At 41.1% G+C, this 27,448-nt stretch overlaps 1 protein-coding gene across 1 annotated transcript in view; it reads right to left on the bottom strand.

Moving 5' to 3' along the window:
* LOC116978123 overlaps positions 1-27,448 on the bottom strand; it is a 279,728-nt gene that overhangs the window by 76,419 nt on the left and 175,861 nt on the right. Inside the window, exons 5-8 of the mRNA XM_033029145.1 lie at positions 14,047-14,178; positions 13,688-13,807; positions 10,271-10,309; positions 5,800-5,859 (exon numbers count right to left, since the gene is read on the bottom strand). Coding sequence (XP_032885036.1) covers positions 5,800-5,859; positions 10,271-10,309; positions 13,688-13,807; positions 14,047-14,178 — 351 coding nt within the window. The remainder of the gene's footprint in view (positions 1-5,799; positions 5,860-10,270; positions 10,310-13,687; positions 13,808-14,046; positions 14,179-27,448) is intronic.

Raw genomic sequence — 27,448 nt, forward strand, 5'->3', positions numbered from 1 at the left:
AAAATGAGATAGGTTGGGAGATCGGAACTACACCCTTAGCATAGAGAGGACTGTTCAGTTGTCTGATAACAGAAGGGAAGGAGCTGTCGCCATGAATCTGGTGGTTCCTGTTTTCTAGATGTTATATCTTCTACCTAACGGGAGGGTGGGGAAGGGCAGGATAACCAGGGTGTAAATGGTCCTTGATTATGTTGGCTGGGGTGGGAGATTGAAACCTTCACGAAACCCTGTTTCGATGAATGCAATCAACCCAGTGTGCACAATCAAATAAGATCAAATAGAACAAGTTGTCCTGCAACTTTAGGCTGTGCACGCCATATGCATGAAGAAGAAGATTATGTTGGCCACTTTTCCAAGGCAACATGAAGTGTAGATGGAATCAATGAGGGGGGGGGGGGGGGGGGGGGGGGGGGGGAGTTGATCTCTGTGACTGGGCTGCATCAGCACCTCTCTGCACATTTTTGCAGTGTTGTGCTGAGCTGTTGCCCAGAAGTTTAATTTACTTTAGTTTATTATTGTCACGTGTACTGAGGTGAAGGAGAGTACATTTGCAGTAGTTTGGACATTTTGGGGAGGATTATGGTGAAAGTTGATGAAGGAAGTGCAGCAGATATTGTCTGCATGGACTTCAGTAAAGCATTTGACAAGGTTCCTCGTGGTAGGCTGGTCCTGAAGATTTAGTCACATGGGATCCATTGAGTGTTGGTGAATTTGATCGAAAGTGGCTTGGTAGAGAAGACATTGTGTTGAGGGATGCTTTTCTGTTTGGAGGTTTATTACCAGTAGCAGTACCATAAGGTTAAATGTTAGGACCTCTGGACCTATTACCTCTGGTAATATATATGAATGGTTTGAATTAAAATGTAGACATATTGATTAATACATTTACAGATGATACAAAAATTGTTGGAATTATGTATAGCGAGGAAGGTTAATAAACAATTCAGCAGGATATAGTTCGGTTGGAAATTTAGGTGGAGAAATGGTAGATGGAGTTGAATCTGGACAAGTGTGAGATATTAATTTTGGGAGATCAAAAGCAAGAAAAAAGCCGGATCCTAAGAAGCATTTAATGTACAGAGCCAATCCACAGCTTCCTGAAAGTGGCAAGAAAAGCTTGTAAGGAAGCATACAACCTGCTTGTATGTTGGGCATTGAACGTAATGGTTGGGAAGGCATGTTGTAGTTGTGTAAAACTTTAGATGGACTATATTTGTAGCATGTGTGCAATTCCATTTGCTACACTACATGAACATTGTGGAGGTTTTCTCTGGAGCATTGGAGGCTAGGAATGGCCTGATATAAGTATGTACAATAATGAGAGGCATAAATAGGCCAGTATTTTACCAGGATGGAAATGTCATATACTAGAGGGCATAGTTTTAAGTAAAAGAGGGAATGTTTAAAGGAGGTTTGTCAAGGCATGTTTATTCACAGAGTGGGGAGCACCTGGAACACGATGCCACAGAAAACTGATACAATAACAATGTTTAAGAGGCATTTAGACTTACACGTGAACAGGTTGGGAATAAAAGGATGGGATTGGTCGACACAGACTCGGTGGGTTAGAGGACCTGTTCCTGTGCTGTACTGTGTGATATTCCATGCAAACAGAGACATCGAACATAGAACATAGAACGGTACAGCACAAGATCAGGCCCCCTCGGCCCACAGTGTCATTGCAGAACATAATAACAAGATCAACTCCAATCTGCCTGCATGTAATCCTTTTCCCCCCATTCCCTGCATTTCTATATACCTATCCAAAAGTCTCTTAAATGCCACTATCGTATCTGCCTCAACCATGAACCCTGGCAGCCAGTTTCAGGCACTTACGACTCTCTGTGTAAATAACTTGCCCCACACATTTCCTTTAATATGTTCCCCTCTCGCCATGAAGCTATGCCCCCTGTATTTGATTTTTCCATCCTGGGAAAAGGATTCTGAGTGTCTCCCCTTTCTGTGCTTCTCATAATTTTATATACTTTTATCAGGTTTCCCTGCAACCTTCAGCAATTCAGAGAAAATAATCCACGTTTGTCCAACCTTTGTCTGCAGCTAATACCCCCTAATCCAGGTATCATTCTGATAAATCTCCTCTGCATCCTTTCCAAAGCCTCCACATCTTTCCTGTAATGAGGCGATCAGAACTCCACGCGACACTCCAAAAGTCTGGCAACTCCGGGAAGCAGCACTGATATCAAACAGTCAATTTGCAATCTGCACTACAGATCATTCTCCATTTATATGGATTAAAAAAATGGGGCACATATGGAATTTAAAGTGAGATGTACTAACATTGTACCCGAGAAAACATATGCATTTTACACTTAAAACTTTCAATTTAGCATAAACCAGTAAATTAACAGCTGTTCGTAAACAGGGTATAAATTCTTCTGACTTTTCATTCTCAAGCCACTTGACTTGCTTCCAATTTTCTCTGAAGTGCATGAAATGAGTCTGGGATCATTCTTTATCCCATTTTTCTTCACTAAGAAAATTGATTCTCTACAATGTTCCATTACAGAGAAGTGGCTGAGATCTGGAACTTAACAGAGTGTGGGAGCATAGGTATATTACTCTATGCAACACCTGAGTGTAAAGCATCATGCTGGCATGTTATCTTTAGAGATATACTGGAAATTAATCCCAAATCTACATGTAGCAAATAGTTCGTAAAAGTTTCAATTTAAGTAATATCAAAGTAATGTCAATAAAAGCAATTAAAAAAACAATACCTGTTTTTAAATAATCACTTTTTTAAATGATTATAAACATTAAAGGGGGTTATTGCCAATAGATGTTTATCTAATTATTCTCAAATACAGTATAATAAACTTAAAGCTGTGCTCTCCTACCAAAAGCACCCTCTAATAATTTAATTCTAATAGTTGTCCCCAACCCAATCATTGTTCTGACATTTCATTCAATCCAAATAAATACCACTTGCTAGCCAGCAACAAATGACTCCTGGTTAATAAATGTCACAATTTTGTCATAATTCGTGACATATACTTAAGAAACTAAGAAACTGTGGATTTCTTTGTCACTTAGAGTAAGACCGTCCAGCCTGCTGCCTCCACCATGGCGCTGACTTTCGCTACCTACCAGACAAACCTTTCACTTTCTCCAAGTCTGACCTAAATCAAGACCTTTCTCTCTGAGCTACCCTCATATTATCTTCAAAACTCACCTCTCAATGAAACGCACCTCCTGCTCCCTCAACTTCATTCCCATTAAACTGCTGATTACTCAACACATCTTGCTGTGGCCCATAACCATATAACCATATAACAATAACAGCACGGAAACAGGCCATCTCGACCCTTCTAGTCCGTGCCGAACACATAATCTCCCCTAGTCCCATATACCTGCGCTCAGACCATAACCCTCCATTCCTTTCCCATCCATATAACTATCCAATTTATTTTTAAATGATAAAAACGAACCTGCCTCCACCACCTTCACTGGAAGCTCATTCCACACAGCTACCACTCTCTGAGTATAGGCCCATGCGGGTGTTAACAATTCTTTATCCTCCAGGACTGTTCTCTCTTCCTAAGGCAGAGCTGCTGTCACCCCTCGCCTCATGAATCAGTCCTGCCCCTCAAATCTTAAAAATCACTGTTCCATCTCCAACCTTACCTTCACCTCAGCATCTGATAATCTGTAACCACCCAAAGTCATGCATTTCTTAACTGAAGCCCCTTGTTTGCATACCTCCAATTAGGTTCCATTTCCAGCCATAGTTCTGCAGCATCTCCAGTCAAAGTCATAAGGTTATAAGGAATAGGAGTAGAATTAGGCCATTTGGCCCATCAAGTCTACTCTGCCATTCAGTCATGGCTGATCTATCTCTCCCTCCTAACCTTATTCTCCTGTCTTCTCCCCATAACCTCTGACACCTGTACTAATCAAGAATCTATCTAACTCTGTCTTAAAAATATTCACTGACATGGCCTCCACCGCCTTCTGTGGCAAATAATTCCACAGATTCACCACCCTCTGACTAAATAAATTTCTCCTCATCTCCTTCCTAAAATAATATCCTTTAATTATGAGAGCATGACCTCTAGTCCCAGACTCTCCACATCCACTCTATCCAAGCTTTTCACTTTTCTCTCTGTTTCAATGAGGTCCCCCCTCAGGCCCAGCTCCGACAAATGCTCATTATATGTTAACCTACTCATTCCTGGGATGATTCTTGTAAACCTCCTCTGGACCCTCTCCAGAGCCAGCACATCCTTCCTCAGATATGGTGCCCAAAATTGCTCACAATATTCCAAGTGCAGCCTTACCAGCGCCTTATAGAGCCTCGACAAAGACACCAGTCACTGACACTGTCGACCGTGGCATCCTATTCCTATGCTTCTATACAGGTGTCTAGCTGGTGGAACTGCTTGGCTCAATTCCTATCCTTGGCCAAAGAATCACCCCAGACATGATGCTTCCAATGCCCTGCCGAGTGGTCTCTGTCACTACACACACTGTAAAATTCAGGCCCTTCAAACTCTGACCCATATTTTCTGACAGATAATAATCCCATTCATCTATTTACCTACATTTTCTGACTCGCACTGTTTCCCAATTAAATCATAGTCAAAGAAGCATGGAAACAAGCCCTTCAGCTTAACTTGTCCATGCAATACATATTTGTATACAATCCTTGGAAAGATTTCCCACTGTTATTGTAACTAATCTAAAACGAATTCATAATTTCTTTGAGTAAGCTACATATTTACTGTTGATTCTTGAGATGTAAATTCATAGTCATGATAAATCACAGGATTGCATTCAAGTTATCAGGCCTGCACAGGTTTTGTATGAACTATCCAATCAGTCCTTCATTCCTTGCCCATAATCCAAACGGTAAATTTAATACCTCTCAATTTTTACATTATATTTAGATATGGGACACTTGAATTCTTCTTGTTGATCGAATACTTACAACTCTTTGGACAGTGGGAAATAAGCAGATTAAGCATATTTACTTGTTAAAAAGCTTCTTGCAACCCGAAGTTAAGATTTTGTGACCTAACTAATAATGTGGTGTTGGGAATATACATCAGATTGCAGAGGTTATATAGGTTTACGGATAGAGAATATTATCCTGCATTGTAATCGTACAGGGCAAGCCATTGCTGTCATATTCCAAATTGCCTTATACACCAAAAACTTTAACATTTTAATTGGTGTGACATTTGGAACAGATTCATCCATTATAAACAATACTCAGGATTATTGAAACCATCAGCATGGAAACATGGAAATGAAATTGATGGCACAATAATAGACTGCCTCACTTAGCAACTGTTGCTAATGTATTTACAGTTACCACATCAAATCAGATTGAATTATTTTCTTGTTTCCTAGACAACTGCAACATGAATTGATGTCAGTAGTTATTTTAAAGTTAAAGCATATAACGTCTTAAATTCTATCTGCAAATGTTTCCCACTGTCTCTGTTTTATGCCAACTATTTACCTCTGTCAGTGACATCTTACTGTAATCTCCCCATAGAAACCTATTCACGGGTGGATGAAATGCCTATACTCAGAGGCTGCTTAGTTTTCTATATTTTGGGCCAGTTATTATCCCATAGACTGCAAATCATTTAAAATTAAAATAACTCAAAATATCTAATATTTTGCCAGTATTAAAATCAAAATTAATAACAAACATTTTTTTCCTTTTGAACAGCACAGTAATGTTTGGTAAGAAACTGGGAACTATATTAATGAACGTATAAATATATCAGGAAAATGATGTGTTGAATAATTTAGATCAAAAGTTTGTACCTGGTAAATGCTCTCCTCTGTTTCACGGATTGGCTCATGTCCAGCTTCAAATACAATGTACTGTTACATTGCCAGCGCAAGGCGGAAAGCAAAAAGGCAAAAGAGTAGGAAAGCACATAAGAAGTTGGAGCAAAGAAAAATCTAAAGCAAGAGTCAGACCAGCAATTTCAAAAGTTTTATATAGTACAGCTGGGTACACAGAGTTACAAGTCAGTAAGAAGCATAGGAACAACCTGGGTAGCCGACTGGTTCTCCATCAGTCATAGCTTGCTCTTATTTAATACACTTTCTGGAGGACACCATGGCTTAGAAATTGGATCATTTGCGCCTGTTTCTGTTAATGCATAAGAGTCATTTAACCTGGGTTAGTTAACACTGGTCATCATCTTGCACAATATTGCACCCATCAAGAAACTGGACTGGTAACTTGATGTTATCGCATCTCATATGACGAGCCAGGACACGTGAATTTTCCTTTGCCAGTGTGTGTTCTTTATTAAACACTCACAGTACAACTCAGAGCACCTTGCACTACTTTTGCTACATCTGCTTCTGCTTAAAGAGCCACTGTGCTGACATCAGGAGAGCAGACCAGACTAGCTGCTCGGGTACCTTTCACGGTTTACAGGTGCAACTTTTAGTTGTCAAAATACATGCAAGGGCTGCCTCAGAGGTGATAGTCCTGACTTCACTTTATTATTGGAGGCACCAGCCTGGCTGCCACTTACAACACAAGTTGGGTTGGGATATCGAGGCAGGAGATTCAACAAGATTCATGAATGAGGAGCCCACACACAGAGAGTCTTAGAAATACCACATCCCAACATCAAATCAAATTCCTCGTATGTTGCAAAACATACGTGGATATTAAAATATGAATAAAGTATGATTATGAACGTAGGCTACCCTGATAAAACAATATGTTTGTAGCTTCAGGTAGCCAAGAATGTCATTACTGAGACATGTCATTACTGAGACATGTGTCATGCTGCAGGAAGACCTTTGGACAAGTTCTTGCACTTGGACTATTCAATGCATGTCAAGGACTTCATGTCCCACAATTTGCTACTTACTCCAACATTACAGAGGTCACACAAGTCATGGAGATCCTGAAAGAAGCAGATGGTTTCTCAGACACTGGGTTTTGCCAACATTTTGGTTTGCCTGTGCCAGCCTGTGCCAGCACTATGGCATGGTGGCACAGTGGTAGAGTTGCTGCTTTATAGAGCAGAGACCCGGGTTCGATCCTGACCACAGGTGCTTGTCTGTACGGAGTTTGTACCTTCTCCCCGTGACCTGCATGGGTTTTCCTCAGGGAGCTCCGGTTTCCTCCCACACTACAAAGGCATACAGATTTGTAGGCTAATTGGCTTGGTATAATTGTAATTTGTCCCGAGTGTGTAGGATAGTTAGTGTACGGGGATCTCTGGTCGACATGGACTCCATGGGCTGAAAGGCCTGTTTCCTCGTTGTATCTCTAAACTAAACGAGTGTGTCAAAATGGTTTCCTCTTATTAACCTTGACTGTTTCATCATTAGAAACGTTTTCAGCTCCTAAATGTGAAGATGGTTGTGGTTCATTATATTTTCCTGATGGTGGAAGACCTGTTCTCAGGAATCACACAAGGTGTATTCATGCTCAGGAATAATTTGCTGACAGATATGTTCTGTAGCCTGTTCTGCCCAATGGTTTGGGCCCTGGGGAACAAGGGCTACCCTCTACTCCCCTGGCTCCTCCCACCTACTCACTATCCCTAATAAAGCTACTGAGCCTCCAACAAGTATCAGAGTCACGATGTCAACACCACTGGTCCTCTAAAATCTTTGACCCTGGAAAAAAGACTCGGAGCATTCACTTAATCTATGCCCTTGATTATTTTGTGCACTTCAATAATGCCACCTCTCAGCCTAAAGAAAATAAAACACCAGCCAATCCAGCCTGCTCCCAATAACTCAAGACCACTCCAAAGACATACAGGTATGTAGGTTAATTGGCTTGGTGTATGTGTAAATTGTCCCTAGTGTGTGTATGATAGTGTGGGGATCGTTGGTCGGCGCGGACTCGATGGGCCAAAGGACCTGTTTCCGCGCTGTATCTCTAAACTAAACTAAACTGTGAATCAGACTACAAAAAAGAATCATGAAATGGCTGGCTCATAGCACAAATTTCACTCATTTGTTTCTCGTGAGGACATAATTTTTATTTCTGCTTAAATGACCGAGAACCCTTAAACGTGGAGGGGCCAGTTTTTATGGTGATCCTACTTGATCTCCAGTCCACCTTGGCACCCACAATCTCCCTCTTAATGAGTACTTCCCTGTTTCTTTGAGCAAATCTAGCAGCTGTCTTCCTTTCTCTGGAGGCATCTTTCCTCCGTAAAAGCTACAGATTCATTGCCATTTGACTGTATCATGGCTGAACAATGGCTGAAACCCTTTTCAGGCAGGTCTGCAGCAAATTGTCTGAAATTGCATCACACAAAATGCGGTCATTTGGCAAATTGTGTTTTTTGCACGTGCAAACCACTTTAAAACTGTTTGAATCGGCTTTTTAGCCAATTTTGTGATGTTTTGCAAACAAATTAAATGGACATTAACACCGTTTGCATCCCCAGTACAGCACACAAAAAAAGGCAGAATCCAATTTCTAGGCATGAATAACAAAACAGGGCTCAGCGATGTGAAATTATTAATCACCTGCATTTCAATTATGGGAAGATGCCATATACACGATCTTGAGGTTTTACATCAACATTTGGCAGGGCTTTATCCAACACAGCAATCTCTTCAGCAATATACTTTCAAATTTCCTGTGCCTTCAACATTTTACTTTCATACTAAAATCCCTTGTTCGGCAAAAACAAATAATGTAAACTTGAACCAAGGGTCCTTCAATCACTAAAACATAAATTATGTTTATTAAATTTATGAATGTGAACTTTTTGCTCAATTATAGATGACCTATACTTCAAACTTAAAGATTCTATCACCCAAAGGTATTTTAAGACAGGTGCCAAAAAGAGTTTCAGCCATGGATGCCATAATATGAACCCTTTCATTAAAAAAAATATTTTTTCACATGTTCATTGGATAAAAGGTTTCTGTATCACAGCATTCGAAGTGCAGCTCAGATAGGTGGAAGTGAATTCTATTAGACTGCCTTTCCCTTACTTTACTGAAAGTTAAAATAAAACAGAGAAAAGAGTGGGTTTGAGTGAGAGTCAGCCCTAATCCTCCAGAAGGGATTTAAATGTTTGATTGAATTGCTGGGTTTGCCCAGTGTGTTTTACAAAAGAAAATCACTAATACCACATATCAAGGTTTGACACACACTGGTCTTTCTGGAGGATTATATTCTTTAGGGTGTTACTCTATGTGAGCTTTTGAAGGATTGTGAAATACAGTCAGTGTTAGATCAACTGATGAAAGGTGGGTCTTCTGATACATTTGGAATCCATCATCAGGAGACATGAAGTGAACTATTTCAAAGGAGATCGACAATGTTAGTGAAAACCTGGCCGTATTCTGCAAACACATTTAGTCTCAGTTTTCAGATTGCTTTTGCTGCCAGCATGCCTTACCAAAGACTGCATCTATGCTTTTCTCCCTGTCGAATCAATAACTTGATAATTTCATTCATGACTTCTTGATATGTGAAATCAATGGGTGGGGCTTCTGAGAAGTCATGTAGAAAAAGTGAACAACTTCCCATTGCTTAGAATTTGAAGGGATAGCCCAATTAATTAAAATATACATCCAAAGGGCTAGCTGGTCGGTACATTAATTGTTACTATAAATTATCTTTGGAGTAGTTGGGTGGTAGAAAAATTAAATGGAGTTGATTGGCAATAGGCTGTAAGGCAATGTGGGATAATTGGCCGTGCTGAAAAAGGTAACAGTACTTTTGGACAATACCACACTTCAATGATTTAATAAGGCAGTTCACCAAGGTTGAACAATAAATGCTGGCTTTGGGAGCAAAGTTCACAATCCAAAAATATTTAATAAAATAAAATAATTTGGTCTTCATAAGAGAAAAGAACACACAATTGGAAGGAAGAAGTACTAAAGAAAGAAGAATGAAGCAAACTTAAAATGTTTTTGAACCTGGCGAATGTCTAATTGTTACTTGCTTCTTCGCAGTTAGAAGAAGGTTTTTATTTGTTACATTCTGAGATCAACAATTCACTTTAGAAAATTACCCCCGAGTAAAACTCGGTATAAGACATTCAATAAGATTGAGTACATACATCAACTAAAAGACCGTGAACAATCCAGGCAATTGCTTTATCCTATTTCCAAAAACCATGTTTCACTGGGTTTCCAATATATTCATTGTCTTAATTGAAAATATTGTAACCTCATATTTATCTAGAAGGCAAATCCAGTCAGACTTATTTCTTTATTTTTAATAAGTAAATCTGTCCATGAGATTCAAGTAATTGTGTTTTGTTAAAATTGTCAAGATTACCTGATAGACAGGATCTTCGACATCTTCTTCCAAAATGGTCTGAATTAGAGTCAATCAGAAATGTAAAGAGAGAGAGAGAGAGAGAGGAGAGACAATCAGCGCAAGCATCAGCAAATGCAGTTTGGAAAAGATTAGGTTACAGAATTTGCAAAGTAGAAGAACAATTATTTAAATAGTGTAGTCAATTAAAATCTTTTATTTCAGGATTAGCAGTTGGAAAATTTAAACAAACATAGATTCTATTGATAATTTCACTTTGATCTTGTTACTTTTAGTATGCTCATTATGTGAATATTTGTGCAGAAGATCATTAAACACCTCCAGGTCAAGTTAACCATGGTCCAAGGTCAGAATAAAACACAGCTTCCAGAACTAACCAAACACATCACTTTATTTAATATCACAAGAAAATACCAACTAAACCGTTCCATTAATTACCATTCTATCCTGTGGCTTCTACAAACAAGGCTTCTCAATTTATCCAATTTCTGTAACGGTCCAAAAGATCTATAATATTAGTGTCCTTTTAGAGCTGGGTTGAGATAATTGGGATTTCTGTTAAGTCTTTGTAACAACAGGCCATTTTATCACTCAAAGTCCAAACATAAGGTCATTGGAAAGTAATGAACTACAATTAAATACCACCTCCTACTGAATTGTATCATGCAACTTACTTCTCTCATAACATAATTAAATAGGGCAAGGGGTTAGGATTGGGAATCCAGGTTGTATTCTCACTTCAATAGTATTTGAACGAAATAGAACTCAAACCTCACAAAATCATCCTCTCTAAAAAAAACCTGTACTATGATATGTAACCTTTTGTGTCAGAACTTCTGCAGGTTGATTTAATGCGAGGTCGCATCAGAACTACCACCAGGAATGAGAAGCCAGCATTCACTGGCTCAATGCCTCTTATGAAGATTCAAACAAGAGGACATGACTTCAGAATTAAGGGACAGAAGTTTAGGGGTAACATGAGGGGGAACTTCTTTACTCAGAGAGTGGTAGCGGTGTGGAATGAGCTTCCAGTGGAAGTGGTTGCGGCAGGTTCGTTGGTATCATTTAAAAATAAGTTGGATAGGCATATGGATGAGAAGGGAATGGAGGGTTATGGTATGAGTGCAGGCAGGTGGGACTAAGGGAAAAAAGTTGTTCGGCACGGACTTGTAGGGCCGAGATGGCCTGTTTCCATGCTGTAATTGTTATATGGTTATATGGTTATGTCTATATACCCGTCCATACCTGCCTACGTCAATCAGGATGATGTGGCTTTGAAGAACTTAGCCAAGTTTTTCAAGGATCAATCCCATGAGGGGCAGGATCACATGGAAAAGCTGATAAAATTTCAGAACCAGCATTGGGTTGTGTTATCCTTCAGAGACAAGTGGAGCAATGGCCCAGAGGTTCTGCAGTGCGCCATACACTTGGAAAAGACCATCAACCAGTCTCTGTGTAGAAAGGAACTGCAGATGCAGGTTTAAACCAAAGATAGACACAAAAAGTTGGAGTAACTCAGCGGGACAGGCAGCATCTCTGGAGAAAAGGTATGGGTGACGTTTCAGGTTGAGACTGAAGAAGGGTCTTGACCCGAAATGTCACCCATTCTTTGTCTCCAGAGATGCTGCCTGTCCCGCTGAGTTACTACAGCTTTTTGTGTCTATCAACCAGTCTCTCCTGAAGCTCCACAAACGGGCTTCTGACAAAAACAACCCTCACATGTGCGACTTTCTGTAGACTCACGACCTGACTGAGCAGGTCAAGACCATCCGGAAGCTTGGAGATATGATTACCTATCTGATGTGTATGGAAGCCCCTCAGAACGGCATGGCCAAGTATCTGTTTTACAAGCACACACTGGGAGAGAGCAGCAAAAAGACCAAACCTCAGGAAATCAGCATGACTACCTTTTCACTTCAGTACTCTGCAGTGCCTTTCTGTCGATAGATTATTATTTTTTTAATGCGATTCAATTTTGTGATCGTCATTTGAAATGTGGCGTTAACTTATTTGTGAATTAAGTGATAATAATAATAATAATAATAATAATGGATGGGATTTATATAGCGCCTTTCTAATACTCAAGGCGCTTTACATCGCATTATTCATTCACTCCTCAGTCACACTCGGTGGTGGTAAGCTACTTCTGTAGCCACAGCTGCCCTGGGGCAGACTAATACAATGTGAAACTTTTCAAACTTTTTAACGTGGTTTCTAGTAAAAGAAGAAAAAACTGTTTGGCACAAATATTGATGATTTCTGGTTAGATAAAAATTGGTAAAGGTTAAAAAAAATAAAAATAAAAAATAAAAAGGGCGGCCCTGTGCTCACAGCACCATAGATCGAGGTTCGTTCCTGACCACGGCTACTGTCTGTGTGGTGTTTGCGCTTTCTCCCTGTGGCCTCATGGGTTTCCTCCGGGTGCACCAGTTTACTCACACATCGCAAAGACGTGGGAGTTTGTAGGTTAATTGGCCTCTGTGACTTGGCCCTAATGAGTAGCGGTGGATGCAAAAGTGAGATAACATCGAACTGGTGAGAATAGGTGATCGATGGTCAGCGTGGACTTGGTGGGCCGAAGGGCCTGTTTCCATGTTGTATCTCTAAACTAAACGAAGAGAGCTATGGGTTTTTCTGCCACTTTTAATTTGATTTCTAACTGTTAGTTTTGGTGGCGGAGAATATTGAGAAAATGACTGGAATAGCACAAAGACATACGAATGGCAAAAAGTGAACTTTTGGATATTGAAGAATTGCAGTTTTGTCAGGAATTAGTGATGCACCAAAGGAACCTGTCCCAATTTGAGAATTTTCCAGGAAAAACGGCTTGGACATAGGTTTTATCCCGAGTCAAGGAGGCCAATTATATGAAATCAAAGATATAGCTTATTGATGTAGGCACAGAAAAGTATATTTGTTCTTTAATGACAAGATCTTGTAAGACCATCATACATGGTGGAAAACTTGTTTGCTCTCTTCTGTACACTCCAGGAGATATTATTTATGGACTTGTGAACAACTGCTTTTTTGCAGACACTCATTCACTGTGTGGAAGGCAAAACATAAGCAGGATTTATACCAGGAATTAGCTGTCACAATAATAAATACCCAGACTTACTATCAATAAGAGTGGCAATTGTGGAAACCAGGGACATGTTAAAAGAGGACGGTGATAAATATGATTTGGTAACAGACTTGCCTGTTGAGTTTCCCAAAACAGCACTACAGAAAGCCTGGCCTTTTCTTGGTTCCAGCAATCAGTCTGAAGAAGGGTCCCAACCTGAAATATCACCTGCCCATTTTCTCCAGAGATGCTGCCTGACCTGCTGAGTTACTCCAGCATTTTGTATCTATCTTTCATATTAACCAGCATCTGCAGTTCCTTTCAATTACTACAGAAAGCATGGTCATTGTTACCTGATAGACTGCCTGTTCACTTTGTTTATCCTTTTGAGCCAATTTCTCCTTCTCCTCCCGAAGTTTCAGTTCGTAGATGAGTTGGAAGAGATCTCGAAGATCAAGAATGACGGGTTCAGCCTAATCGTCAAAATGAAGGGAAAAAATGGGCATAGTCTGCACCTTAGAATTTTATAAACAAAAACATAACCAAATAGGCATTATTTAACAAATGGTATATATTATTAATGGAACAGGGTGTACACCCGATAGTAATTAACAATTAAACACAGTTCTCATTATTTTTAGATGATTTTTAATTTGTCATTGCATTCACATAGCCATAAAAGCACGTCAGAAGTTATAGGGCTTATACTCACTGCTTGAGATGTTTTTATTGCTACAAACCGATGATTTCCTTCTTTACCACATATATAGCCAAAGGCGCGGTGGTCGGTGATATCCTTGGCAATGTATGATACTTCATGAACTGCATGGTGATGCTGCATAGCCTACAAGAATGAACACAGTGATATGTGTAATGTGTATCGATGAAAAATGTACCAATATAATATGTATAAAAGAAACTCATTATGCCAAGGAAATAAATGATGGAAAGTTTGGACATTATTCACACACGTGCCACCCTGAACTATATTCATATGCAGGGTTGCACGCTGAATCCATATTCTTTGCAGAGCTAACATGTCTATTTAGCCAGTAGAGGGAAAGCATAAATTGAGGTTGGCACTCATGCTAGAAGTGGAATATATATCCCACTCTTGATTTCTTCAGACTGAACCACACAATAAGTAAATTGACGTGCTCAGTCACGATGGCTCTGTGATTATAGTGCAACATAAAAATGGTCTGTCTAACCCAGGTCCATGTACATTATTATTCTGCAACTGAGCAACAAACCATTCTCTGCTTCATTCCATTAACCATTTTAACTGATTGTAATATTTTGCGTGGGTAATATGCTGGGTGCTTTCCAACGCGAGAAAGCCTTACCTGGAAACCAGCAACTGACAAGTGAAAAAGAAACAGGAAGGAAAGGGATAATTATGGAATTTACTGTGTGCATTTACTATGCGTCTAGTCAAGCTATTTTAACTTTTCACTAATACATGCTAACTTCTTAGACTCTGCAATTTTATTACATTATTCAAGCTTTCTTGAATATTTGCTCTCTGGTATATTAAGTTTCTTATACTAGAGTTTTAATCAAGAAATTAGGTCACGTTATCTCTAGTGTGTTAAACATTTCATAAGGGAGTATCTCAGCCATAATATCAAGTCTATTTCTGGCAAACGAGCAGCCTTTCTGTGGCAGAAAGGAACTTAAATAAGGACAATGACGTGAATCTAAATTTGGAATTGTGCTAATTTCACTAACCCTCCTAGGGTTTTTTCCCCCAACAGTCCTTTAGCTACATATCATTATAATTCATCTCACGATTTCCATTGTACAGTTAAAGCTTTTGGGATAAAAGAAGCTAACCATGTTAGAAGGTTTCATTTCTTCTGAATCCTTTAACTGCTGCAAGGATTTAAGCAGCTTTACAGGTGGATTTGGAGCAGTAGGTTATAATGACCACTGGGTTCAAAGATGACTGATGTCTACTTGGACAAAGCACTGTAGTATGGGGATGTGGTAGGAGATGGGGGTGGGGGTGGGAAAGTTGTTTGGGGGGGGGGGGAGTTATTTATTGATAGCACTGCCTTTGTGCTATTCCTCTCTTTTTAACAATTATTCCACTCTGGAAGAAGCCCTAGCCTAATGAACAGGCAGTCTTCTGCAAGGGGAATAAATCAGCAAATGCTTTCTGTAAATCAATGTTCCAATTAACAACCATCCCATTAAATGGCATAGACTATGCCGTGACCTTTTATTTCTGGAGTTAAAATACTACAGGAGACCTCGATATTGCAGAAGATGGAGACTTCATTTTCATTTGCTTTATTCTTCCATATTTTCAGTGTTAACTTAATAACTTACTTTCAATATACCATTATTTTCATTTGATAATTTAGTTCTTTTTTAGAAATGTATCCAAAATGATTTACAGTATAATATGCTGCATTATCTGTTCCTGCTCACAAACCAGAAACAATCATTCATAACCTGCTTCTTTGAACTGACATAGTAATGAATTTCTCTGCCAAATGACTGGCAAAGAAGTGATTGACTAACAGTACTGCAATCTTACTGCAGCATTTAGAATGCTTTTCCTGCTTAAGTAGTAAATAGACAGTGACAGTAGGGCATTGTGTTGGTAATTCAAGAGCTCATTTCTGTCTCTTTGTCTTTACTCGCCCACATACTATACGTTTACTTCAATCATCCCAGGTCTTCACAAGGCAGGAGATTCTGAATTCTGAGGAGGTCTGAAAAGCACACTATATAATGACTGCATTATGCCTGACTGGTGCTTCACAGGAGGTAGACACAAAATGCTGGAGTAACTCAACGGGACAGGCAGCATCTATGGAGAGAAGGAATGGGTGACGATTCAGATCATGACCCTACTTCACAGACCCAGACCTACCAGCATTTTTAATCTTAAATCAATCCTTTTTCTGTCCAACAATGTTGTGTATTGACCTTAAACCTGCGCACTGATTGAATTGCATTGGCCAAGGGTGTTTCCATTGTTTACCACATGAAATGTGATATCCCACTGTAGTGAACCTTAACAATAATATAGTGCTTCTCCTGTGGAGGATTGTGAGGGATGTAGTGAAGGGTTAAGTGAGACCAGAGGTGCAATGGAAGAAATGATTCTGAAAGTGAGGAAGGAAACTGCTTAGGCAAAACAGGCATGAGAGAGAGAAACACAAGAGTCTCAGGATGTAGGATTAAATAAACTGAAGAAATGGTGAACAAGCCCCCAACATCAAGGTTTCAAGGTCAGTTTATTATCACGTACCAATTAAGGTACAATGAAATTCGAATTACCATACTAAAAAAAAAAGCAATAAGACACACAACTACATCTCTGAAGAAGGGTCTCGGCCCGAAACGTCACTCATTTATTTTCTCCAGAGATGCTTCCTGTCCAGCTGAGTTACTCCAGCTTTTTGTGTCTATCTTCGGTTTAAACCAGCATCTGCAGTCCCTTAATACAAATCCCATCTCTCCCATTCAATTATATCATGAGAATGTGAATTAATTTTACCTCCCCTGGTTACATCTCCCTTACAAATGGAGAGAAATCTGCCTCTGGTTACTAACACTAAGCATGTGCTGGATAATTTATCACTGGTCTGTAATCATCTCCTCCACATGTGCTTCCACCAAAGTCAGAAGAGCCAATTCTGTGGAGATGAGTAAACTCAGCACCTCTATGTTAAGCTTAAGAAAGAACTGCAGATGCTGGAAATATCGAAGGAAGACAAAAATGCTGCAGAAACTCAACGGGTGAAGCAGCATCTATGGAGCGAAGGAATAGGCGACTGAAGAAGGGTCGCAACCCGAAACGTAGCCTATTCCTTCGCACCATAGATGCTGCCTCACCCGCTGAGTTTCTCCAGCATTTTTGTCAACCTCCATTTTAAGTGTCAGCGACCTAAGAAGCGTTTTATCCGCATGATGTCACAAAGTTATTCAAAAGAGGAAGCTTCAGAAATCTGTTGTAATTGAAAATTAAAACACTGCACATGGTGGAAATCTAAAATAGAAAAATGCTGGAAAACCACAGCAAGTCAGGCAGCATCTGTCGAAAGAGAAATGAAGTAAACATTTCAGGGTGAAGTCCCTACCACCAGAACCAGTTTTGATCAAACATTTTTGATCCGAAACAATAACTATTTTCTTTCTACTGACACTGCCTGACCTTCTGACTTTTTCCAGCATTTGTTGTTTCTATTTCAGATTATTTTACATGCGCATACATATTTTTGGGAGAGTTTCAACATAACGATTAAGAATGAGAAGTTGAAAGATTTTTCCATTTTATAGATCAGTGCCTGGTAAGGGCGGCAAGGTGACGCAGTGGTAGACTACTGCCTTACAGTGCCAGAGACCTGGGTTCAATCCTGATTACGGGTGCTGTCTGTATGGAGTTTGTATGTTCTCCCTGTGACCGCATGGGTTTTCCCTGGGTGCTCCGGTTTCCTCCCACACTCCAAAGGCGTACGTGTTTGATGCTAATTGGCTTTAGTTAAAATAAATGTGTAAATTGTCCCTAGTGTGTAGGATAGTACTAGTGTACGGAGATCACTAGTGTACGGTTGGTGAGGACTTGGTGGGTCGAAGGGCCTGTTCCTGCGCTTTATCTCCAAACTAAACGAAACTAAACTAAACTAAACTAAATTAATTGCAGACATGGTTCTGGTCCCTACAGCTTAGAACCAGAATATGTAGCACACTTAGAAAAATTTACTTGTAGCGCCATGAAGAAACCTTGGGAGATAACTGTTCTCATAAAGGCTGTTTTATTTATTTATTTGCAGTGTTCTACATGAGGCTTTGGGGAGAATTGTAAAACATGGTGAATATATGTTTAAATACCTATCAAATATTTAGTTTCCTTTCTCTATATGTTATTTCAGTGCAAGCTACACAAAGTTGCCATGTGGTGCCAATCCTTCATTATCATAAACTGTTTTCTTTTAACATCCCTGCATAGTTTGTTTATAACATGCAGGGCTGCAGTCTTCCTTCCAAAGATTAATCATCTTGTAAAATCGGTTAAAAAGAAACTTACCTCCATATTAATGATACCAAAATTAATGCATTAAAAGTCTAATGACACAGTTTGAAACAAAATATCAATACTCCCTGTTTTTGGAAAAGTTAAGATCAGATAGTAAAGAGGTTTAATGAGAGACAGATTAAATCTTATCTTTCATCCTCATTAGGAAAGATAGAGAAATTACTAGTCAGGTTGGGACTGTGTAAAGTGAACTGGCATACAATGGTGCAAAAATATAAAGCATATAACTAATCAGCTTTCAATTTCATAAATAAAATAAATGGCTGCATGAAGCACGATTAGAACTGGAACTATGGATACAAAATATACTTACATTTGTTTTTGAATACACTTCCTAATTTGCGATTTAAAGAATGATCGGTGTTTGTCTTTCTCTTTCATCCATGGGGTTCTGTCAGGTTGCAGCAGCCTTGCTCCATCTGTCCATCATCCTTCCTTGATTCCACCTGTTACCTACCAGTCTCCATCCTTCCTCCTCCCACTACCCCATCTGGCTCTGCCTGTCTTTCATCCCCCACCTCTCTTTGTCCCTTCTTTTACCTACCAGTCTCTGTCGCATCTCTCACTTGCACTTCCATGCCCAGGTCCTGATCCGAAATATTAACCATCTCTGCACTTCCGAGCACCAAGACCTCACTAGGCTGGAGGTGACAAGGGGACTCTCTGTCAAATTCTTGGTTGAACTCTCATTCCCTCTGAACAAGTGTAATAAGATGGTCTCCTACCACTTTGCTGACTGTATATTTGCACAGAAGTTGTGCAGTAGAATTCAAGGTGCCTTGGCGCGATTGATTCCAAGCAGCAGGGTAACGGAGGAGTTTCTGATCTATGGGCTGTTACCAGGGATGGATAGCAAGACAGACATGCAGTGCTCCTGGAACATCACAAACTTGGTGAAATACACTCTTTGGTCTGCCTGAAACTTGTAGGGTCTTCAGTACAATCAAATGTCCGGCAGGGATTCCTGCCGACTGGCAAATTCTAGGCTGCAGGCGTTCGTGTTGAGGGACGCACTGAAGCTCAGTGCAGTCAACGCAGAGACTTTGTGGGGAAGGAATTCAGTCTAGAGTCCTTCCATCCATGGAGGGGCTAAGTCTGGTGTAGAAGCCCCTCATTCATCTGAAATGTTCATCAATGCTGGAGGCTACATGAGTGATAATGGTGTAGCCACTGCCAATGAATAGAAATTATGACACTGTGAATGTGTAGACGGAATGATGTCTGATGTAAAAATAGCCTTGCATAGTGGGTTTTTACTTAAATTTTTTTAATGAATAATGTTTATATTTAGAAAAAAACATTAACTCCCCAGATGCTGCTTGACTTGCTTGAGCACACAGCTTCCTATTTGATTCAGATTATTTAGCATGCAGTCTTTGTAGCACTCTCGTCTCTATGGTAGCTCCTTCAATGCAGTGGTGGATGGGATGTTGATGGAGATGTGAAAATAATTAGGAGACACAAGGGACAGCAGATGCTGGAATCTTGAGCAAAGCACTAACGCTGGAGAAACTCAGTGGGTTAGTTAGCATCTGTGCAGCTTTGGGTCATCGGCCTGAAACATTGTCTGTCCATTTCCCCCAGAGATGCTGCCTGGCCCACTGAATTCCTTCAGCACTTTGTTTTTTGCTGGTGAAATAGTTATTTCGGGGAAAGGGAAAAAACAGGGATTATATGTGTGTAATGTTAGTAGCTAACCCAAGTTTCAAATGGTGGTTTAGCCAGCAGGGTGAAGCTAATTACCATGATTTAAATGTGCCTAAACTGCTAAGACAGGGACCTGCAGGTTTCATGCTAAAATGGTCATTTGTAGCAGATTTCCTGGAGCGTAATTTATAGCTTCTAATGAAGGCACGGTGCACTGGCTAAAGGGGCAGGACATTAGCACTTGTCAGATGATGCACGTTATAAGGAAGAGAACAAGCAGCTTCTTGGATGAGATAGTGGATGCTCTGATGGTGGAGGGGCAGCAGAGGAGGGATGTTGGTAGCCACAGGGGAGAAGGACACTCACAGCTCTTATATCGTGACGGATCTCAGAGAGTTCAACATGTCTGTCTCAGACAAATTCACCACTTTCCCCCACCTGGACAAACTAGCACAAAACACCTCAGAAAAGTGTAATACAAGGGATAGTCAATGTGGTTTAGAGATACAGCATGGGAACAGGCCCTTTGGCCCACCAAGTCCATTCCGGGCAGCGATCACCACGTGCACCAGCACTAACCTACACACGAGGGACAATTTTCAATTTTACTGAAGACAAATAACCTGCAAACCTGTATGTCTTTGGAGTACATAGATACATAGACAATAGGTGCAGGAGAAGGCCATTCAGCCCTTCGAGCCAGCACCACCATTTAATGTGATCATCGCTGATCATCCACAATCAGTACCCTGTTCCTGCCTTCTCCCCATATCCCTTGATTCCGCTAGCCCTAAGAGCTCTATCTAACTCTCTTTTGAATGCATCCAGTGAATCGGCCTCCACTGCCTTCTGAGGCAAGGAATTCCACAAATTCACAACCCTCTGGGTGAAAACGTTTTTCCTCATCTCAGTTCTAAATGGCCCACCCCTTATTCTTAGAAACATAGAAAATAGGTGCAGGAGGAGGCCATTCGGCCCTTCGAGCCAGCACCGCCAAACCGCCTTAAACTGTGGCCCCTGGTTCTGGACTATCCCAACATCAATAACATGTTTCCTGCATTTAGCGTGTCCAATCCCTTAATAATTTAAAATATTTCTATAAGATCCCCTCTCATCTTTCTAAATTCCAGTGAATACAAGCTCAGTCGCTCCATTCTTTCATTATATGATAGCCCCACCATCCCGGTTAATCCTCAATAGCAAGAATGTCCTTCCTCAAATTAGGAAACCAAAACTGCACACAATACTCCAGATGTGGTCTCACCAGGGCCCTGAAGAACTGCAGAAGAATCTCTTTGCTCCTATATTCAACTCATCTTGTTATGAAGGCCAACATTCTATTAGCTTTCTTCACTGCCTGCTGTACCTGCATGCTTACTTTCAGTGACTGATGTACAAGGCCACCCAGGTCTCATTGTACTTCCCCTTTTCCTAACCCGACACCATTCAGATTATGATTGAGTCTGAAGAAGGGTTTCGGCCCGAAACGTCGCCTATTTCCTTCGCTCCATAGATGCTGCTGCACCCGCTGAGTTTCCCCAGCAATTTTGTGTACCTTACCATTCAGATTATAATCTGCCTTCCCGTTCTTGCCACCAAAGTGAATAACCTCACATTTATCCACATTATACTGCATCAGCCATGCATCTGCCCACTCACCCAACCTGTCCAAGTCACCCTGCATCCTTATAGCATCCTCTTCACAGTTCACAATGCCATCCAGCTTTGTGTTATCTGCAAATTTGCTAATGTTACTTTTAATTTTTTCCTCAAAATCACTAATGTATATTGTAAATAGCTGCGGTCCCAGCACCGAGCCTTGCGGCACCCCACTAGTCACTGCCTGCCATTCTGAAAGGGACCCGTTAATCCCTACTCTTTGTTTCCTGACTGCCAACCAAGTTCCTATCCATGTCAATACCCTACCCCCAAAACTATGTTTGCTCTAATTTTGCCCTCTAATCTCCTGTGTAGGAAATTAGAGGGTAAATATGTATATCTGTGTACCAAAGGCTTTCTGAAGTTCAGGTACACTACATCCACTGGTTCTCCCTTGTCCATTTTACTTGTTACATCCTCAAAAAATCCCAGAAGATTAGTCAAGCATGATTTCCCCTTCGTAAATCCATGCTGACTTGGACCGATCCTGTTACTGCTGTCCAAATGTGCCGCTATTACATCTTTAATAATCGACTCCAGCATCTTCAGGCTAACTCGTCCATAATTCCCTGCTTTCTCTCTTCCTTCTTTCTTAAAAAGTGGGATAACATTTGCTACTCTTCAATCCACAGGAACTGCTCCAGAATCTATAGAACATTGGAAAAGGATTACCAATACATCCACAATTTCTAGAGTCACCTCCTTGAGTGCCCTGGGATACAGACCATCAGGTCCTGGGGATTTATCAGCCTTCACTTCCATCAGTCTATCCCCATCCCATCAGAGATTGTGAAAGCAAATAATATAGCAGCATTTAAGAGGCATTTAGACAGCCACATGAACAGACAGGGAATGGGGGATGCTGACTTTGTGCAGGCAGATGGCATAGTTTAATAGATCAGTCTGAAGAAGGGTCTCAACCCAAAACATCACCCATTCCTTCTCTCCAGAGATGCTGCCTGTCCTGCTGAGTTACTCCAGCATTTTGTGTCTATCTTCAGTTTAAACCAGCATCTGCAGTTCTTTCCTACACATTCTGGCATAGTTTAAATTGGATTCAAGGTTAGCAGAGTTATAGTGGGCTGAAAGGCCTGTTCCTGTTCTTGTACTGTGTCAATTTAAAATAAATTCATTATAAATGTATTATCAGGCAATCAAGTACCATTATGTACAGATGTTATTTCAGAGATGGAATTGTATTAAAGCAGATGATTTTGATAAATGATGTCGAAAATCCATGGATCAATGTCTGAGCAGAATTCCCAGGTGCAGTCAGCATTGTCTGCAGCCTAAGGGCAAAATAGCCAAAGGTTCTGACCAGTACCAGGCCCTGAATATTGATTCCCTGTTAATTGGCAAGCTTCAATTATCCAGTATTTATAATGTCTGCTCATACTCATTATTCAAATAGGGAAACTGCAGGGAATAATGAAAGTCTTAACCAACTCTGAAACTGGTGGGCATGAACCTTTTACAACTTAACATTGTGACAGTGAAAACACTGGAGCGAGTTACAGTGGAGCGGGAACACAAAGGGCCAACACGGTCAACCATAAAGTGTGCAAAATTCTTGCAGAGGGTTGGTGAATCTGGAATTTTCTATGCCAAAGAGATGTGGAGGATAGATCATTGAGGATGTTTGATGAGGAGGTAAAACAATGTTTGAAAGCATTGGGAAATTGGTTCAGACTAGAACTGTCATATTAGATTAGATTAGATTAGATTCGTTTTATTGTCATTCAGACCTTTCGGTCTGAACGAAATTTTGTTTCCCTGCAGTCATACATATAATTTTAAAAATGACAAAAACACACAATCAACACAAATTTAACATCCACCACAGTGAGTTCACCAAACACCTCCTCACTGTGGTGGAAGGCAAAATCTTAAAGTCTCTGTCTCTTCCCTCTTTGTTCTCCCTCTGCGCTGATTCAAACTCCGCGGGTGGTCGCTGCCTTCGCCACAGCTCCGAGGCCGAGTCGGGTCTCCGCTGCCGCTACCTCCGCCACAGCTTCGGGGCCGAGTCGGGTCTCCGCGACCGCTGCTGCCACTGCTGCAGCCGCTGCCCCCGCCACAGCTCCAGGGCCGAGTCAGGTCTCCGCCGCCTCCGCCACAGCTTCGGGGCCGAGTCGGGTCTCCGCTGCTGCTGCTGCCGCTGCTACAGCTCCAGGACCGAGTCGGGTCTCCGCTGCTGCTGCCGCCGCCACAGCTCCAGGACCGAGTCGGGTCTCCGCTGCTGCTGCCGCCGCCACAGCTCCAGGACCGAGTCGGGTCTCCGCTGCTGCTGCCGCCGCCACAGCTCCAGGACCGAGTCGGGTCTCCGCTGCTGCTGCCGCCGCCACAGCTCCAGGACCGAGTCGGGTCTCCGCTGCTGCCGCCACCACCACAGCTTCGGGGCCTAGTCGGGTCTCCGCTGCCGCTGCCTCTGCCGCCACAGCTTCGGGGCCGAGTCGGGTCTCCGCCGCTGCTGCCGCTGCTACAGCTCCGATGCCTCGGCGCAGACGGAGACTACGACCGAAGAAAAAGTCGCATCCCCCGAAGGAAGAGACCAAAGCATGTTTCTCCCACCCCACCCACACACATACACAACTTAATAAAACAAAATTAACTAAAACATGACAAGGAACAAAACAAAAGAAAAAAAAAACAAAAAAAAAAACAGACGGACTGCAGGTGGGCCGCAGCTGTTAAGCCAGCGCCGCCATCTCAAAGGGTATGAACTGCAGTGCAGGTTTGAGGTGAGAAATGGCCGATTTCAGCACCTGTTAAATCCTTGTGAAAACTACCTGGAAAGATTAATGCATGCTGTTAGCCACGTGGAAATGATTTAGAGGGTGTCAGAGAATGTAAGGGAGGCACACGTGAAAATGAGCAAAGGGTATGAAAGAACCTCAAGTAAGGCAGAAACCAGGAGCACTTTTCAAGATACTTGAAATTACCAAATGGAGTAGCAGCAAACTGAAGTGATATTTAGAGACCAGTACATGATGCAACAAAGAGACAAAGACTACATTTTCAGAAAATGGTTACTGCATGTTGATTATAGTACCAGTTTTTATGTTCTTTCCCCATGCAACAATCTTAATTCACAAAAGTAAGTTCTTTCCTCCTGAAGTTTACAAATTTCTGAGCCCCTCATCATCATGCCTCCTGGCAGGCCACAGGGTGGCCGTGACTGGAGCACCCACGGGGAGGAGCTCGCGGCCAGCAGAGTCGACAAGGCTGGAACCCCCCCGGCCGAGGTTGGAGCCCACATGCCGTGAGTCGAGGAACCCGCTGCCGACGGAACCTGGGTCTGTGGAGCGGAGGCGTCCGGTGAGGACATGGCAGCATTAGTGGAGAGGCCAACCTCACTGCCGGGGGAAGGAACAGTGGAGGAACCGGCTTGGGGGGGGGGGGGGGGGCATGAGGGAGGTAGAACGGAAGGGCACCTGGTGCAGATACTTTGTAACTTTGTCAGAGCCCCTTATGGGCGATTATTTGCAAACCCAAGGTATGCAAGCAAAGAATTTCACTGTGACGCGTCACATGTGACAATAAAGTATTCATAAAGTATTCATTAATTCATTTATTCATTTAGAAAACTTGACAATGCGTTATCCTTTAGCCTCCAACTACAACCGTCTGTGCAGCTCAAAAACTCATTATTATCCCAGAATTAAATAGCTCCTCTATTGGAGTCTGTACCTTCAACTAGTAAGGCCCTCAGGTCTGAAATTTCCTTCCTAATCTTCCATTTCCACCACTGAGGCATACCATAAAGCCTACGTCTTCAACCGAGCTTTTAAACAAGTTGGTCACATGTAAAGTGATGCATCTTTACCAATTTTCTATATTAAAGCTGCTTTCTAAACACATTATTGTTGTTAACTAGTGCATCTAGTAAATGAACAGAGTGCATGAACCAAAAACCTTCTTATTGGAATTCTGTATATTATATATCCAACCTACTCCCTGCACCCCGATCTTCACCCTATCCCATTTATCTGGAAGGTTTTTAGGATTTTATGATTTACAGGATCAAACTAGTTTGTTTTGTGCTGGCTCGTGTATTATAAATATTTCTTTTTGTGAATCATCTTTAAGTATTGGCTGAAAATCTAATTATTATTTCTAATATCCTAGTCCTGTTATGCTAAATTGCAGACAATGAAATAGTGAGCATTGGTAGTTGGGCTGAGGTAACTACAAACTGTTTTGTGTATAGGGCCAATGGAAAATTTCACATAAGTCTACCTTAGTCCATATTCTGCAAGTGAGATGGTCGTGTTCCAAACCAAGGTGCAGCAATATAATCTACACAATATGATATTAGCAAGTAGATTAAAGGCACTATTTCAAGATGTGATATTAGCAAATAATATTTCATTAATTGCACATGAAATTCGCTTTTTATTTTAGGATAATACAGGGTAATAAGATAAATATTATAATGAAATTAGGTCAGATGAAATAAAAAAAAACACATTATGTTCAGAGGAACAGAGATAGTCGTTGATAAATATGTTATACATTTTTAATGTTTCTGTCGGCTTAGAAATTGGATCACACATGATCAATTCTACAGACAATTGAAAATCAATAGAATCCTGAGTACCTAGCATTTACAATGCTTAAGGGACACATCACTCCGACTGGATACACCTGTGGTGGGTAATTCCTGTGACCCCAAATCAAAATCCACGTGGTGTCCAGACTTTGATCCCGGTGCAATTATCCTTTTGGCATTTCTCAGGGAAAATGAGTTTAACTTGTCCTGGTCTGTGCCTAAACATGGGGCAAGATGTACATTCTGCAGTTCTAGTCCTCCCTCACTGAACAAAAGCCCTGGCTTCCTCTATCAAGTCTGCTGCTATCCAAGTTATGACCAGTCACCTGATGACCTGCCCCTTGCTAAATGCTCTAATCCGCTATTCCCCCGTCCTTAATTCTTGATTTAATACAGATTACTGATACACCCCATTCCACACCTCAAATACAATTTTAACTGGAGTCCACATAGATCAATGTCACCCACTAGGCCTGCCTTCGTCCAGCAGCCTGAGGTGCATTTGGGCATTTGACTGACTCCTCCAAGCTCAGCCTTAGAATAAGATTGAGCAGCACATTTTTAACCTTGATCCTGGTCTGAATGAGTGCATTGGAACGACATTTAAAATGGTCACCATTCTAATATGCTACAGTGCCCTCCATAATGTTTGGGACAAAGACCCATCATTTTTATTTATTTGCCTCTGTACTCCACAATTTGAGATTTGTAATAGGAAAAATAAAATCACATGTGGTTAAAGTGCACATTGTCAGATTTGAATAAAGGCCATTTTTGGTTTCATCAAGTAGAAATTACAACAGTGTTTATCCATAGTCCCCCCCCATTTCAGGGCACCATAATGTTTGGAACACATGGCTTCACAGGTGTTTGTAATTGCTCAGGTGCATAATAATTGCCTCCATGATGCAGGTATAAGAGAACTCTCAGCACCTTGTCTTTGCTCCAGTCTTTCCATCACCTTTGGAAACTTTTATTGCTGTTTATCAACATGAGGACCAAAGTTGTGCCAATGAAGGTACTGGTTCACTTATTTTCATTGATGATACAACTGCTGATGGTAGTAGCATAATGAATTCTGAAGTGTATAGACACATCCTATCTGCTCAAGTTCAAACAAATGCCTCACAACTCATTGGCCGGCGATTCATTCTACAGCAAGACAATGTTCCCAAACATACTGCTAAAGCAACAAAGGAGTTTTTC

The sequence above is a fragment of the Amblyraja radiata genome, chromosome 10, assembly GCF_010909765.2.
Source record: "Amblyraja radiata isolate CabotCenter1 chromosome 10, sAmbRad1.1.pri, whole genome shotgun sequence".
NCBI lineage: Eukaryota > Metazoa > Chordata > Chondrichthyes > Rajiformes > Rajidae > Amblyraja > Amblyraja radiata.